This window comes from Larimichthys crocea, chromosome VIII, assembly GCF_000972845.2.
Source record: "Larimichthys crocea isolate SSNF chromosome VIII, L_crocea_2.0, whole genome shotgun sequence".
NCBI classification, from domain to species: domain Eukaryota; kingdom Metazoa; phylum Chordata; class Actinopteri; family Sciaenidae; genus Larimichthys; species Larimichthys crocea.
In genome coordinates this window covers 23,348,031-23,364,950 of record NC_040018.1, presented here as the reverse complement: position 1 = coordinate 23,364,950, position 16,920 = coordinate 23,348,031, and the positions used below count along the sequence as shown (strand labels likewise).

Sequence of the window (16,920 nt, the reverse complement as noted above, 5' to 3'; positions counted from 1 at the left end):
ATATCACCACAGAGTCTGGAATCTGTTGCCTGACATTTAGACTGATGGTAGAGGAATAATAAAGTTGCTTTATGTTTGTCATTCAGTGTGTTGCTGATTACCAGTGAGACCATGTAGCCACGACAGCGTCTGTCACTGACCTTTTATTTTTGTCTTCTAATTACTGTCTGTGTCCTTGCAGATTGTCGATGTCCTGTCCAACCTGAAACCAGCAACTCTCCTAACACTGGTATGATGATGGCTTCTCTGTGTTAAAACAGCTAGTGATATTCAGTTTTATTTCGTATCAGCTGACTGATCATAGGACCAATTCTTCAGGTGTGGAGTATTTCACTGACCTTAAACTTAAAGGATGGTAGTCTGCCTCAAGTTGCATGATGTTTGCTGCCAGCTCACTCACTATATCCAAACTACAAATGCTAATAATAATATAAATTTTTTGTTCTTTTTAAGTAGGTTGTAAGCATTGGCTCAACATATCTGCTGCAGAAATTCCCAGTCTTTAACATTACAAACATTACAAACATGATGAATATATGTATATAATATAAATGTAAACTCATTTATACTAATTCTACAGCTGTGATATCTTTGACCGTCATTATAGAATAGATTATCAGCCTGAATATAAAACAACTTTATTGTTACTGTATTGACATTTGAATGCACTTTATGGCTTGTTTGTTTGTTGCAGCGAGGACAGAATACAGATAGTGGGAGCATCTGTCGTGAAGCCTCCTTTGAAGGAATTAGTCGGTATGTTTAATTGGCGTCATTTTGCATTCAGATGCTATAATTATACTTTGTTTGTGCAGGTTATTGTTTTTATTCTTTCATAACCAAGGTTACAACGAACTGTCATGCATACTAATTGTTGCTTCAGAACCTACTTCTGGATATAATTTAATTAAGCAAATAACCATACTTTTGCTTGTTAGTTATCAATTAATGACAGTGTTACTGTTGTCCTTAGCTCGTCTTTGTTCTTTTTTTAACTGCATACATTACACCATTTTATGTATTCTCCACCCTGACCCAAACTGTCTCATATACTTATTTTAAAGCTAATATATCTATTTGCATCATATAGCATTTCAATAAAGAGAGTTTAATTGGAAACATATAAGTTTATTTATTGATGTTGACAACAGAGAAAAACGAGTAGACCTCATCGATGTGGAGAGCCATGTGAAACCAGGATTTATTATCAAGCTTTATTTATATTCACAGTGTTTCTGTTTCTTGTTACCTTTCTTTATGAGCTTCCAGGTTAACACCCAGTCATTGTGGAATGGTAAGTAATTAAAATGTGTTTTATAATATTATTCAGAAAGCCCACTCTGTGACTGTACTGTAGCCTTTCCTTTAATTACCTTAAAGTGGATTCAGTCATTCGGCTACTTTTAACTGACAAATCTTCTCAGTTACAGCTGACCAGTCAGGTAATTGTGTGTCTGCAATCAGAAACGGGAGCTTTTCTTTGGCTTGTTATTCCCCCTCTTAGAAGCAGAAGCCAGTCCACACGGATGTAATAGCCTTCGTGCTTCTTTGGTCGTCCTTGCCATTAGAGTTTGCACACTCCTAGATGAATTGACATTTTCTGAAATGAGGAGGAATGCTTTTCAGGCACACCTCCTGGGGAGAAAGACTCGATTGAATCCCGCTGCCCCTCATGCTCTGCAAAGCTTGTGTGGCTCTCCGTTAAGTGGCTATTTTTTGCTTTTACTTTCATTTGTGTTACTATTGGTTACCACTGCTTTTTGTTGTTTGTTTCTAATAATGCATACATGCTTAATGTTCTGCAGTATTTAGCCATCTAAGGTGGCTGAATGAGAAATCGAGTCAGATTGGCAAGCATGTTCTAATATTTAAAGCATAGATGTGAATCAGATTGTATTTTATTTCATTGTTGATTAAATTCAATTATGAATTTTAATTTCTTCTGTTTGTTCACTATATCAGCTGCTAAGTTGAATCTATCAATAAATACCTTAATCACAACAGATACTGCATTCCTTTAGCTCAACATGAGAGTTGTATGAATTCTTTATGCTGTTTGGCTATATATTCATTGTACTGTGCATTGATAAACTGTCAGTGTAATGATCAGAATAAGAGAGCTGGTTTCTCACTACATGTTTCTGTCTGTGTCTGCAGCCGTCTACTTAAGACCAATATGGAGCTGGAGGTCCTGCGCTACACCAACAGAATTTCCAGTGAAGCCCACAAAATGGTACGATCTTTCTTATCTAGACAGAGCATCTGTAAAGGTGCTCAGATTGGTATATTTTTTCAAACAATAAAAGAAAAGTTTAGAGCATTATATTAAACGGCCGAAGTATTTTAAATATTAAACACCTTCTTGAGTTTAAAACTTGAACTTTAAGATGTCAGGATCTTCTAAGGTTATAAATTGTTTAAATGTTATGAATTTGTTTAAATCGATTTTTAACTCCATCTAGTGGCTTTTGGCCAGCACTTAACAGAGATGGCCTTTGACCAAAAGGCTGTATCAATAAAACAGTATTTTACTTTTATTATTTTACAGCACAGGATTTCACTTCATCACCATGAATAACCTCTTCAGAGGTTGTTATCTGTCCTCTGAAGTCACTCACCACAAACATTCAATATCGTTCTGTATCTATCTGTTACGAGTGTGTTATTGTGTGTTATGAGGTATGTTTTTACCCATGTGTCCCCAAAGCTGCTCTTCTCGGTAGATTTTCATGTAGTAACTGTTGTGGAGAAATTGCTGAAGTCAAAGGTCAATGGTGAGGTCAGGAGGGAAGAAAGTGTTCAGGAGCCTCTGATGTCTTATGCTGTATTATTTATTGACGCTTGGCCAAGGAGAACTAGAGACACTCTCAAAGTACACCTGAAGTGCTTGAGTCGGTCTCGCATTCTGACGAACTCGTGATGGTGGATATACTTTAAACCCAAAGATCACACCCCAAATACTATACGCCCCAGAATTAGTCAAAGAGAATGTCTTTACTCTTGGAGGTGTTATTGTCAACATATTCTAGTCTGGGGACACAGATGTCCGCTTACGCAGATTGGAACGGCAACAACAAGCTATCTATTATGACTAGGAAGGCAGCAACAGGTCTCTTCGACCCTGGCCACCACAGTGAGATATGGTGGCACCTAGTCAAAGACAAACAATTAATACTGCCGAGGACCACAAGGCTTACACGTGGCCTCAACTACTAAGGACAGAAAATTCCATAACAGTAACCTTCCCTATGGCTGTACAGAAAATGTTGTGTCAGCAAATGCCTGAGGGCACTCTCACCGACTTTTGACCTTTTTATGTCTACTTTGCGTAAATCTGTCCTTTAGCGAATAATCCACAATTCATTGTGTTCTGTTAAAAGTGAGGATGTCCAGAAGCCTCACATAAACAAAGAGAAATGTCAGGTACACACAAAATGCTTATGAGGGTTTGGTTCTTTGTGGACAGGGTGAACACTGAGATCCATTTCTCAAGAGTTACAAACTGTTTTATACAGTAGTTTTCAAATTTGCTGATCACATATAATGCCACATTTTCTTTCCAGGTCATGAAGCATGTGTTGTCTGGACTGAAAGAATATGAAATGGAGAGGCAAGAGATGAAGTTTGTCAACGGATCTTCTTTTCAGTTACAGTAATAGACATTATACTGGTCCAGTCAGTGTAGTTACAAGTTAGAAGCAAAAACTTTATTTTTTAATTAGTTTTTTACAGGAGTAGGGTTATAATTAAATCGAAGATCAACCTAGAGTCAGAACTTACAGTAGTATTTGTCATGTTGGACACTGTCACAAAGTACAACAAAATGATAATTTCTAGTTTACCAGAGAAACATAACCAATGCCAATAATTGGCTGATTGCTGATTGACAGTTATTTGAATGGTAATTAGTATATCTTTGGTTTCTATTTGTGTGTTTTTTTATTTGCTTATTTATTTATTTTTTTTATGATTGTTGTGTTAGAGTAGCTGACGTGCTTTGCTGTGTAAGAAGAACCAGCAAATTGGATTTGTAATCTTACGCAGTATTGCGATGATGTCAAGATCCAGAAAAGTGTTTGATGTGCTAAAGAACGAGTGCTGAATGAATTCTTAAAAAGCACAGAGTCAGGAAGAGGGCAGTGAATGTCCTTCAGCTCATTACTGTTCTGTGGGATGTCTGCTGTGCTGAAATTGATGAGTTTCCTTTTTCTTACTGGGTGCTTCTTTTTCTTCTTTCCTTTGCAGCCTGTTCCAGCATTACTGCTACACTAAAGGAGGGATGTGCCACGTAAGCATATGTCAATGAATGTTTACCTGTTTCATTTCTGACTGACACTAAATGTATGCTTCTTTAAAGAATCATAAAAGCGACATGTAAATGTAATCCAGCTGACGTGGAAGTCTCACAAATTTGACTGACCTGAATCAAGCAAGCTGATTGGTTGATTGGCCTATTGTTGTAGGTGGTTTGAGACAGAGACGAAAACAAATGATGACACAATATACAAAAGAAGTAAAAGGAAAATGCATGCAAATATATAAATGTGACACCTGTGCGTGTTTACCTACATGCAGCCAGGAGTAGCACAATCATAACCACAGTCAGTTACTTTCTATTACTGTATAACTTTAATTTTGCTTGCTCATTGTTTTCAGTTATCAGGCCCACCACAGATGTGTCATCAGTAAACTTGGTGATGGTGTTTGAGTCAAAACTGGCTACACAGCTGTGTGTTTACAAGGTGTACTGCAGGTGTATACACCAGGGGCACTTCGATGTTAAGGGATTAGAGTGGAAGAGGTGTTTGCTTACCACGCTGTGATGGTCTGCAGACTGTAGTGGGTACAGTGTACCGGGCGGTAAGTATGTGAGTATGTAAAGCCACTGGGCCATATTCATTTAGGCAGGATGGACTTCCTTTCTTGGGTACAGGAACGATGGTGGACTTTTTGAAGCATTTGGGTATGACAGACTGAGCCAGAGATGGGCTGAATCTCTTTGAGAACACTGCCCTAGTTTGTTAGCACAAAGTTTGAGGAACAATTCAACGATACCATCTGGTCCTGCTGCTCTCCTGACGTCATGCTTAAAAAAGAGTGATGTGTAAGGATTGTAGGGGGTTATTGCTTTATCTCATAGTTTTGTAGCCACTAGTAGGGTGATGTCCACATTCTACCAGAGGTTTCACCACCTCATACGCCTTCTTCAGAGGGATCTCCATTAAGCAGATTTGTGCCACAGCAAGTTTGGCTTCCTGACACCTCACCTTCATCAGACTCTACAGACTGAACGTTCAGTCATTCAGTTCTTAGTATGGCAAATCCTCAGTAAGTCTAATTTAAGGACAGTTGGTCCCAGGTAACATCTACCTAGCAATCTAGGAGACAGTATTTCCCTTTGTGAGACATGAGACGAATGGTAGAGAACTTTTCGTAACCCTGGTTCTCTGATTGAATATCTTCCCAGACCACCCCGAGGTGAGGGCTTTTGAACTACTGTAGTGTCAAGCCCTTTCATATAGAAACAGTCTCCACCCTCCCTGACACAGACACGCTTGTTTCTAGCCAAGCCTGGATGCCAGAATGCAATCATAGCTTCCGGTAAAGGTCACATCAAAGCCGTTCCCAATGTGAAACAATCATTCATTCACTCAGAACCAGGGTTATGTAAGTAACCTAAAGTTACCAGACGTCACATGTTCACAAGTACTGCGAAAAAAGACATATTAGAAAAACTTAATAATGCAACATCAAAAAGAACATCTTGAAAGCCTCTGTGAAACACAAAGCAGAATGTCAGATGCAGAGGATGTTGCACTCTGTAGACCTGCAGTATCCCGATTGTCTTATTTGACAAACTAAACCATGCCTGCTAAGACAGCACAACATCAGATTCCTCTTTCTTTCACGTTCAGCTAGCAGCATTATTATAGATGAAGCATTTTGAGACATTTTTGCTAATCATGCTTTGCCCTTTCGCATCAAAGGCCATGTGTAATGAATACTTCAGGGACTTAGTGGTCAGTGGATGCAAGCACTTTTCCTGTTCACATTAAGAGCTTGAAAAATAAGGACCTGGTCATCACAGTGATTCTTCAAAGATGAAGAACTGTATGTGGGCTTTCTAGTTAAAAGGTAAAAGGACTTTGATAAAATGTTTAATGATTGGAGCTCCTTTGATGTACTGAAATACATTGAATGTGTTTTAATGGCATCTTTTTAAGTCAAGTCACATTTAATGAAATTACCTCCTTGTAGTGTAGTAATTATTCATAGTGTAACTATTTAGATATAGACAGACAGACTTTATTTATCGCAAGCTGGGAAATTACAGTGCAGCAGCAGCATTACACACAGTGACGATAGACAACATAAGATTAAAAAATAAAGAACAAACTATACATAATAAAATATCAAAATAGCAATAGTAAATTAAATATATTGTACATTTATGTCTTTTTCAATTCACGTATAGTGTTATTGTTTAACGAGAGAGGCAGTAACTGCTCTATTATCTACTATGGCCATCCTAGTGCTCCAAATGACTTGGTGAGTTTTTAACCTTTGGTTCAAAAACGCTGGACACAAATCTGTACAAAAAAGTATTGTGGAAATAAATATGACTGAATGAGTTTTGATGTTTTGTCCCTTTCAGTTTGTTCGACATGGGTGGAGAGTTCTACTGCTACACCTCAGACATCACCTGCTCAGCCAGTGGGCTATTCATGAGGCTGTCCACAAACGAACTGTCTTAGCTGCCATCAAACCAGGTCATTATCTTTCAGTTTAACTACTGAGTACACTTTACAAATGACTGCATATCTGGTGATGTCTTTTGCTTTTGTTCAGCTGTTCTCAGTCTCCATAATTTTTAAATGCACCAGATGTGCTTTTAGACAGTGGCAGCTGCTCCCCTTCATGTGTTTTGAGTCAACTGAGGTTCCCAAGCCTATCATGTGGGCAATTTGTGCAAAGAACATCTATGGCAAGATGAATGTTAAAAGATCGATCACAAGATTTTATGAATCTTTATCAGATTGAGTGATTTTGAATCATTAAATTAGTTTTTAAAACCCAGCCCTATTTACAGTTTACAGTTACAACTCTCACTCTCAAACCACTTTTTCAGCTGGAAATCAAAGCACATAGGTACTTAGTAGTGGTGTTAATTGATTCAGGTCCAAATCTTGACACACAAAGTATTTGATTCCAGTTGTGGCATAAATGTGCATATATGCATCCCTCTACAATTCCCTCCTATAAAACTAACATATCCAGACTCTGCAGACTGTGGCCTGTTATGTAGCCGTACCAACACTACCCAACAGACATACACAGTATTTAGAGTTTTAAGAGTCAGAGACTCCAGACAGTCGAAGAAGAAAACAAATAGAAATAGAAAGTATTTATTTTCATTGTACAACAGGCATACTGTAAGTGCAATAAAATTACAGAGTTCATGTTCCTCCAATACAGATGTTTCATCAATAATAGAAAGACCCTCTGTGCAGAAGTGAGAGTGGAACAAAAGGAGGCCAAGCTGCAGGAACAAGTTTAGAATGAGAGCAGGGGAGAGGGGAAGCTGAAATGTTGTCTGAACTCTGAACACAGATGGTTTCAGGTTGTGGTGGAGGATTTAGTACAGTTGTGCACTTCTAAAAACAGACCGTTAACCCACTGAAACTCCACTGGAACTGCTGAGTTCACCAGCAGTAAGTGTCAGTATGGGAAGTACACTGTGAAGCAGGGCTCACTAAATATGAATACAGAGCTCACTCAGTCTGTGGATCCATGACAAACAGTGCTGTTGGCCAGTTTCATAAAACAGTCAAGCCATCAGGAGATGGCTTAATGAACTTTTTTTAAAATGCATCATTAGAACCTTTCTCAACTGAAAACTGTCATGAATTGTCACAGATATATTTTGACTAATTAATGTAAAAGTCATTAAGTTTTATGTCAGAGCCATGAGCGACTGGTCAAGCTCACATTCAACATATGAATTCTTATGTGCATCTGCATTTTTGCTTTGACTGACTGTTTCCTGCTTTGATCCTACCGTGTTTGACTGACTTCTGTCACTACTGTGTGCAGGTCCGCATTGAAGATGACATTGCCGTGACAGCAGATGGCATAGAGCTGCTGACCTGCGTCCCTCGCACCGTGGAGGAGATTGAGGCTTACATGGCTGAGTCTGCAAAACCCTTCAGCCCCATCGCCAGTGAGAAATAATGAATGACGTCTGAGTAAAGTCTGAGCTATTTTTAGTGACAGACATGTTTAAAAAAGGGCATTTTTATGAAAATTATTTTTATATCTACCTCTTTAGAAAGATATATTTTTATGATATCTATCTAATCTTTTTAAACATTAATCCTAAAATCCATGAATAATTAAATGTTTAATTTGCAACTGTGTGCAGCAGGTTTATTCATTTGATATTTTGTATAGGTATCCTTTCAGTGTTGTAAGGCAGCTTTTTAATACAAATCAGTACATCAGACCACCTCTTCAAGATTGAGTCTTTGAACACTTAAAATTTAAAATCTGTTCCAGTACTTTTGTTTCTCCTCTTGAACATTCTTTGGAAAATAATGTGAGGCCATCAGGGTATGATAATGTTGTCAAAAACCAAACATGGCAAAATATATAATGATTTCTGCTTACCTCTCGGGTTAGTTTGTCGTATATGTTGTGTAATATCTACATTGTTGGGAAAAGAAGAAAAAAACACAGGTTTTACAAAACCTGGATGTTAAAATATGAACACTCACACAGGTGGGGTAGGTGACCTCAATATAAAATACACACTTTCAGGTATTTGCCACCAGGGGCCACTGTAATTCTTCTGCCCCAGAGCCATGTCAACTCTGAACAGACAATACAGACAACTTTTGTGAACTGAAATAATTGTCACCAAAACATGAAACACTTCAGATGGGAGATACTTACTTACTTAAAATAGAATCATGTTCTTCTACAAGATGCAGCAGAATAACTTCTGAAAATGTTGACAAAGTGAAATGAAAAGTTCAGTTTTTGAATGACAAATTAATCAGCTAATCGAAATTAAATGTGTTTCAAGTTTATATTAATCTTCATGTGAAAAGGTCATAGATTACACAGCAAATGCCACACTGACTTGACTTACCTGCTGAGGTTAGGTTTGCTAAATCCATCACTGCTTTTAAATATCTTAAAACATTTTAAACATTTTAAAATTAATGAGTGTGTCTATTGTTCTTGAGACAATAAGACATCTCTCATAAGACCTGTTGTTTCCAGATTTTACATCCCGTGTAGAATCAATCAAATTGATTGTCTTTATCGGGAAAAATCTTTTGAAAACTATTGTTTCAAAAATGTATTTTTGCTGCTGTTGAAAGTTAAAACATACCTTATAGTTTTAGTTATGGATTAAGAAACATCCAAAATTTTGATATATCCTTAAATTCAATCTTAAGTACAATTTAAATGTAAATATACTGTATCTCAAAACTTCAATGACATTTGGTGGAAAGTTATGAACAAGGAACAAGTAATTAGTTTATATGTTTATTGCACCACCATGTGGCCATTTATAAATTTCCTTATATTTTTACATTAAATTCAATATTAAAAACCCAGAAACTCAAGACCCTTTATCATGGACTCATCACAATTTATATCTACAGACAGTCTGAGACTTGATGGCTTCATAAAATGTGAGGAAGGAAGTTGTGACCCTCTCATGACTATTATTTTTAACTGCAGACATGATGGACTTATTAGAAAGTGACAGACACATAATTACTTTTAGGCTTCTAATTAATGTTAATAAACCCTTATCATAACGTTGTACCAAAGTAGTAAGTAAATATATCTCCTGGAAGTATTATAATAATAATCACATACATACTTTATGATCTCAAGTATTAAGTTATCTTTCCTATGCCAATTCTCATGTACTCAAATGGTTAGAGTATCTCTCTGGAGAGAAACTGGTGGCCATGGAACTGGGATGGAAGGAACTTCATGAAACTTCTCAGAGAAGGAATTGTCTTCAGGCTCTTCAGCCCAAGGCACAGTGCAGGTTGCTTGATAAGGATGAATGAGTACAGCTGTTTGTCAGAATCTGCAGATGAAGGCAGAGGTGCAGACTGATGGTAGAGGTTGTAAGTGAAGATTCGGGGCTGCAGCTGTCCACCAGAATCATCAGGTGTGAGGCAGCTGTGCAGGTTGCAGGCAGAAGCTGTACATAGTGATACAGCTGTCTTAAAAAGTGTGTAGGTGGTGAAGCAGGTGCAGGTTGCATTGTGCTGGCAAAAGTAGTAGGTGGAGTTTTGGGCTGCAGCTGTCTGCAAGAATGGATGCAGTGTGCAAGTTGTGATAGGTTGTAGGTGCAAATACAGCTGCCTAGAGGAGATGTAGGTTGCTGTGAGAGATTGTAGATGGAGATTCAGCTACATCTGTCCTTCAGAATCTTCCGGTGGATGGGGCGATGCTGGTAGAGGCTGTATAAGGAGGTTCAGAGTGAAGCTATGTGGCAGAATGTTGGTGGAGGCGCTTATGTGACAATAAACCCTAAAGAAAATGTGATCAGCATCCCCGACTGGGATTTGTTTGCTTGCGACTAAGCTAACAACCAAATGTTGCAGCCAAGCTAGAAGAAAAAAAAAGTGCATTTAATGTAATTAATGTTAAAATTGTTTCATTATAAACCCACATACAAAAGAGCTGGATTTTTATTTTATTACGTCAAAGTCAAGTGTCTTACTCCTCACATGTTTTCATTATAAAGTGGGTTAAATGTTTTATTTCAATATAAAAAAAGACTATTCATTTACCATTCATCACTAGTTTGTTGAAAACTTTCAGAATAATTTATAATTATCTATGAGGTGACCTTGGGGATTGGCAGCAGGAATACTTGCACACAGACAAAAACATACCAACACTCACTCAAACAGAGTCTACTGAAATGTAAATACTTAAATGTCAATACTTAAGTCTTGTATGGCAAAAAACAGTATGCTGTCGTCTTTGCCTTACTATAAGACCTCTATCCTTCAAAGTTTGTCAGTCACTACATTTGCATCCCCATGGGTGCAATGCTGGTGGCACAAGTATGATGTGCCAATTCCTTTCCATCTGCCGAGATGCCAAAGCGGGAGATGAATGGTCCAGGAGAGTCGGCTCTGCTTGTTTCCATCTTGTTAATATGCCTCTGAGAGGCCTGCTATAGTCAGGAGACTCACTAGAGGCTGATCTCCAGAGAGCTGAACAAGATAAACATGACTATAGGAGGCAGTGGAGACCTTCAGAGCTGCATAAAAAAAAATGTTGTATGGAGTAGAGGACAAGTTGTACTGCACTGCTCTTTTTGCACAGAGGGAACAGGTTCAAACCCCATTAAACCAAAAAAGAGTCTGACACTGTATGAGCAGTCCTTTCTCTGGCCATCTGACCAAATCTTGAATTTGAATTACCTTATAAGCCTTATATTATGCTAGTATGCGTGCTTTATTGGACCTTATAAGCCTTATATTATGCTAGTATGCGTGCTTTATTGGACCATGATAATGAGCTGAAAGTGCATACTGGAGTTTTGCTTCTCAGATGGATCAAGAGTCTTTACAATTGTACATTTACATTTACGGCAAATTTATTCAGTATTTAAAAAAAATATGCTTAATACAACTTTAACTGTACAACTATGTAAGCTACACAATGCAAATCATAGTATGTGGTGGAAAATTAATTGCACTGGGAGCCAAGTTTGACACCTGGTGGGAGGTGGTCAGAACCAAAGCCAAATTAGACTGATCATTCCCTGCTCAGGTCCCTGTGCTGTGATACAGCCCATTCAAAGAGCTTATTATACTTCACTAGTCTTTAACATAATCTGTTAGATCCTGTTTTACAAACCTGTTTTTTGAGCAGAATCCACATCAGTATTCGCACCTCTGAAGCAACATTGACTAATCATTGTCTTTGTAAAATATGAGTGAAGACAAGGCAAAGCATTTTACTGCTAAACAGAGGCTTAGGTTGTAACTTAATTCATCTGTTTCTCAGTCCCAATTATGATAATAAATTAAAATTGTTTTCTTTTTTTAAACAAAAGCAAATAACTGGATCTAGACTGATCAGAGTCAATGACATTGTTGTCTGTGTTTTGAACACATTGTCAATGCTTTCTTAGCAGTAATATATTAACTTATTTACACACTGTTCAGTCCTCTGCAAGTAGACAACATTGTACCAAAGTGTGTCTGGTTCTTCCTTCCGTAAACATCACATTCGCATATCTGATGATTATCTGAAATCTCTCTCAGAGTGTTGTGTTTCAAACAGAAGTAAATTTATTCAGGGAATCGTTAGAGATGATTAAACAGGATAAACATGATCTAGCAGCTGTTTTATCAGTCCAGTCCTCTTGTAGATACTGATAGATAGTAGGATGTATCATGTATCTCCCACTGAGAGATAACTTGGTGAATGTGTGTTAGAACCATCATACAAACTTCTCTCAATGAAAATCCAGTCTCCCAAAATATTTGATCCATATTGGATGATTCTGCACCACACAATTTTCCTCTACTGCCAATGTCCAAATACAAGGCCAACAGGTTATGTGCCCTGGGGTGTCGTTTAGCTCAGTTGGTAGAGCAGCTGCCCCATGTGCAAAGGCTCAGTCCTTGCTGCGATAGCCCAGGGTTCAAATTTGACCTGTGGCTCTTTCCTGCATGTCATTCCCCATCTCTCTCCCCAAATCCCTGTCACTCTTAAGCTGTATCTATCAAATAAATCTTGAAAAAAAAAAAGTTATGCACCCAAAGATTGCAGTTTGTGGTGATGCATGGTAGACTTGTTGTCTGGTGGCGATGAGATTGCAATTATACATGGAATGTATAACGTTTCAGAGCTCCGGCTCATCCTGTTAAGAAAACATGTGAAATGTTAGTTATTACTGCACAATCAGTACAAACAGTCCTCCACTGATGGTCACAAAGAGATCTTTCTGAAGTTACAATGAAGCAACTTGAGAGTTAAGCTCTTCAAACTAAAGCATTACACTGTCAAAGGAGGGATTGTAGTTTTATTAGTGTAGCAGATAAAATGCTTCACATTTCCACAACTAATACACTAGTAATTACAACAGGTTAGTGGATTTAAACTGGACCACTTGACTGACAGTGACTTTTGAAACTAGGACATGTACTGTATTAACACTCTTATAACACTTCTAAACTAGCATTGGTGTTGTTAGAATGGGGAGGTATAAGAAAGTGTTTGGAAATCTTCCATATCTGAATACAGTATCTTATATTTATGAGCACTGTCAAAATGTCAAAAAAAGAAACAAAATGGTGACACAAGTCCTTTGGGAAAAATGCCTATAGTTTCAGTAAGAAGCTTTTAGTTTAATAGCAGAATTATTTGAGCTGAATGTAAAATAGTGGAAACTGAATGCAGAATGCATTATGAGGCATTTGTTCCACCCTGAGAAGGGAATTAATACAGCATCATAATGCTTATATTCTATATTATCTGTGTGTAAACTCACACTATAGGGTCTTTTTGCCTGTAGGTTTCAAGAATTCTGTAACTGACTTATGAAAGGGGATAACTGTGGTTGCATTCATACAGAATCAGCCAGGACATACTGTATGTGTGTCAGTGAAGTGTGCTTCCTGTAAATCTTTTTTTATTTATTTAAAAAAAAAAATACTTGAAAAGGAATACAACCTTGTTTTGATACTGTTTCACTTTCCAAATGTACAAAAAACAAGAGAAATGAAAATATGACAGATGGTGGGGAAAAGGCATCAGGTTATTGCAGGCAGAGCCAAATCTAGATCAAAGGCAGCTCTCTCGGCAGGTTAAACAACAGTCACATGAGTAACCCAGGACAGCTGTTTATGATTGAGGAGGATTAGGGACAGCGCACATATTTCATCAGGATTTATCCTCATTCCTCATCAAATTCTAAAACTGGATTGCTCTAAAGCCTCTCACTTTAGCTGCTAAATAATTTAAATTATTATGCAACTTCCAGCGAAGGTCAGCTGTTCCAGTGTCTCAGGCATTTAGCAGATCAGTCATTATTAAGCTAAAATGTCCTTCAAGTTTAACAGTGCAGTAGCAGAAATAATCTGTTTTCATTTCTGAATGACACAAATGCTTCTCAGTCAATCAAAATCAGCATACAAAGACTTAGAGGAGAGCTGTAGGAAAACTGTGACCCTGAGTGTCTACTTTTCAGTGAGGGACATTTCATTTGGCTGAGAGAGACAAGCAAGGGGAAGATGACTAGAGTTGTTTAATGCAGTTCTTATCATCCAATAACATGACAGCATTCTTAATAATAGTGGATAATTTAACCCAAAATGAAGATTTATAATATTCAATGACATATGCTATTAAGTCAAAATCAAATATTAAAGAGAAAAATAAATGAGAAATGCTCCGAACTAAATGACACATCATGGAATTACATTTTGAATAAAGAAGGGTAAAATTGCAAACCAAAGAGGAGAAATCATAAAATGAAGATTGCATTAGAATATTGAGAAGAAGTCTTCAGTCAAATCCATCATTCATTTTTGTTTTGCCAGTTTCAGTGCAGAGATGGGATTGTACCATTCATAGAACCAGACTCAGTTGGACAGAATTGTGTGTGGTACAGGTGGGTGGTATGTCTTGGACTGGTGTAATGACCAGCATTAACACCATGTAGCTTTTCCTTGTACTCCACTGCACACTTGCTCTCCTTTTGCTGCAATCTAGTAATTTTTGCCCTTGCATGCAATTAACCCCCAGAATGCACAGAATGTAGAAATCTAAAATTAGATGAACTTTTATGAAATACAATGCTAGCTCTCAGTAGCTAAATATACCTGCAGCTGTTAAACAATAAAATCAATGTACCTACCACCTACATGCCTAACACCATCTGTCAGAGTCCCACTGTTCTTGTAATACACTCACATACAATCACTGTCATTTGTGCCAGTTAATCTGACATGTGGTTTTGCAAGACATAAGTCATTTGTTCAAATGCCTAAAATGACCTTTGTTTCCTACTGTCACCATTGGTACCTGTTAACCATAATTGGAGGTTTACTAACTATGACTGTGCTGTCGTTTAAAGCCAAACTATGGCTTTACACAAGTTGTGGTAGTCTTTGTGTCTACCTCACCACATTGAATCCATTGTGGTAAACAGTATTAGATTTGCATTTTTGGAAAGTACTGAATCAATGTTGTCCTGTTGATAGGAGCATCAAATCAAGAAAAGCTCATATGTTGTTTTGGAAGACAATAACAGACATAGTTTGTTGTTTACTTTGGGAATCTTGCTGGGTTTTGGTGTTGTTCTATTCTGTGCCAAATTTAATTTCCTTCATTTTAATGAAGGTCACGTTTTCATCTGGCTTCTTTCCACCACCCAGTCCAAATATCTGTATAAACAATGCAAGGAGATGAGGATGGGTAGAGTGGAGTAACAAGTGTGACCATACAGAATTCTGGCCTTGTAAAATCTAACCTTGAAAAGTGTTGAAAAGAGAAGATCAACCACAGCTTCTGTGATCGTGATTTGAAAGAGCAACATGGTCAAAAATCTCCATGAGTCCTTGAACAGCACATAAGCAAACACATACTGTAAACACAGTCTCTCTCTGCTGTTGTCTCTCTCTAGCCTCCTTTCTCTCCTTATGAATTTTAAAATTAAGAAACTGGAGGCCATCCCGGACTAATCTGCACTTCTCCTTGCTCTAGTGAAGGCCAGTTATGTCTTCATGGACTGAAAAAAAGGGGAGAGAGTCTGACATTAAAAAGAAGCAGTTTTTTGGTAATCTAACATCCCAGTTGGTTTGGTTAAGAAGCTGTGAAAGTGTAAAGGGTCAGAGTTTTATTTTAAGTGATGCACTGCAGAGAAAGTTATACTAATTTATATCAATTAACTTTATGTAGGGGCTGAACTGCTGTAGGGGCTTAACTGGTGAAGATCAGTGGTTTATTTAGTAAAAGTGTACAAAAGTTTATGGATTGTGAGACAGCGTAAGTTTAAAACCAGGAAAGACAGTCGAAGCAACAAGCAAACAAACCCATAAAAGAGAATGCTAAATCCAAAGTCCAACACCCAAAAAAACGAAAACAGACAAGGTCCAAAGAAAAAAACAAACCAAAGTAATAATCAAAACCAGAAATGGCTAAAATGCTTGATTATAGCATGGCAGGATGGCGGTATGGCAGGATAATAAGACACAGGCAAAAAAAACTAATCAGGGTGGAACCACTGACACAGAAAGAATGGTGAACACATCTTTGACGTCATCCATAGCTTTCTGATTGTGGTGGCTCTGGTCGTCACTATCTTGGCAGTCCTACCTCTATTGCCTTCTGGCTCGTCTAAAAATCAGCAATGACGGAGAAAATATTGTATTTAACATAATTATATATTATAGAGTATACTGTTAAGTAATCATTCCTGCACTCTTGTATGTAAATGAGTTGTTTTTCTCAAATACTCCTGTACAATTTAAAAAAATCTGCATCAGCCCCAAATATAAAATGTATTGCATGTGTAGTTTCTTATATGATAGTGCATACTCCCAGGTCATAAATACTCATTAGGTGAAGATAGTGGGCGTTAAGGGAGACTGGCAGATTAATGAGAATGAAGGAGCCTGTGTGTGTGCCATTGTAATGAGTTGATAATATACCTAACCCTGCAGAGCAAGCTCAACTGATAGAAACTGTAGAACATAAATGTTATTTACGCTTTGGAGGGGAATGGAGGCTAGAAGTTAATTGCAGAAATATTGGGCTTTATATGCACCGGCAATGCCCCCCTGTCCTCAGCGGTGTGCTTTGACAACTGGTTATTCATTTAGCTGTGACACTCCATCACCACAAAATAATTGCCTCTCT

At 37.7% G+C, this 16,920-nt stretch overlaps 1 protein-coding gene across 1 annotated transcript in view; it reads left to right on the top strand.

Moving 5' to 3' along the window:
• Positions 1-8,312, top strand: part of LOC113746302 (xaa-Pro dipeptidase-like) — a 10,254-nt gene extending 1,942 nt beyond the window's left edge. Inside the window, exons 3-9 of the mRNA XM_027281357.1 lie at positions 182-229; positions 695-756; positions 1,263-1,294; positions 2,158-2,233; positions 4,246-4,288; positions 6,656-6,770; positions 8,095-8,312. Of these exons, the coding sequence (XP_027137158.1) occupies positions 182-229; positions 695-756; positions 1,263-1,294; positions 2,158-2,233; positions 4,246-4,288; positions 6,656-6,770; positions 8,095-8,105 (387 nt within the window). The 3' untranslated portion in view covers positions 8,106-8,312. The remainder of the gene's footprint in view (positions 1-181; positions 230-694; positions 757-1,262; positions 1,295-2,157; positions 2,234-4,245; positions 4,289-6,655; positions 6,771-8,094) is intronic.
• The last annotated feature ends 8,608 nt before the right edge of the window (positions 8,313-16,920 follow it).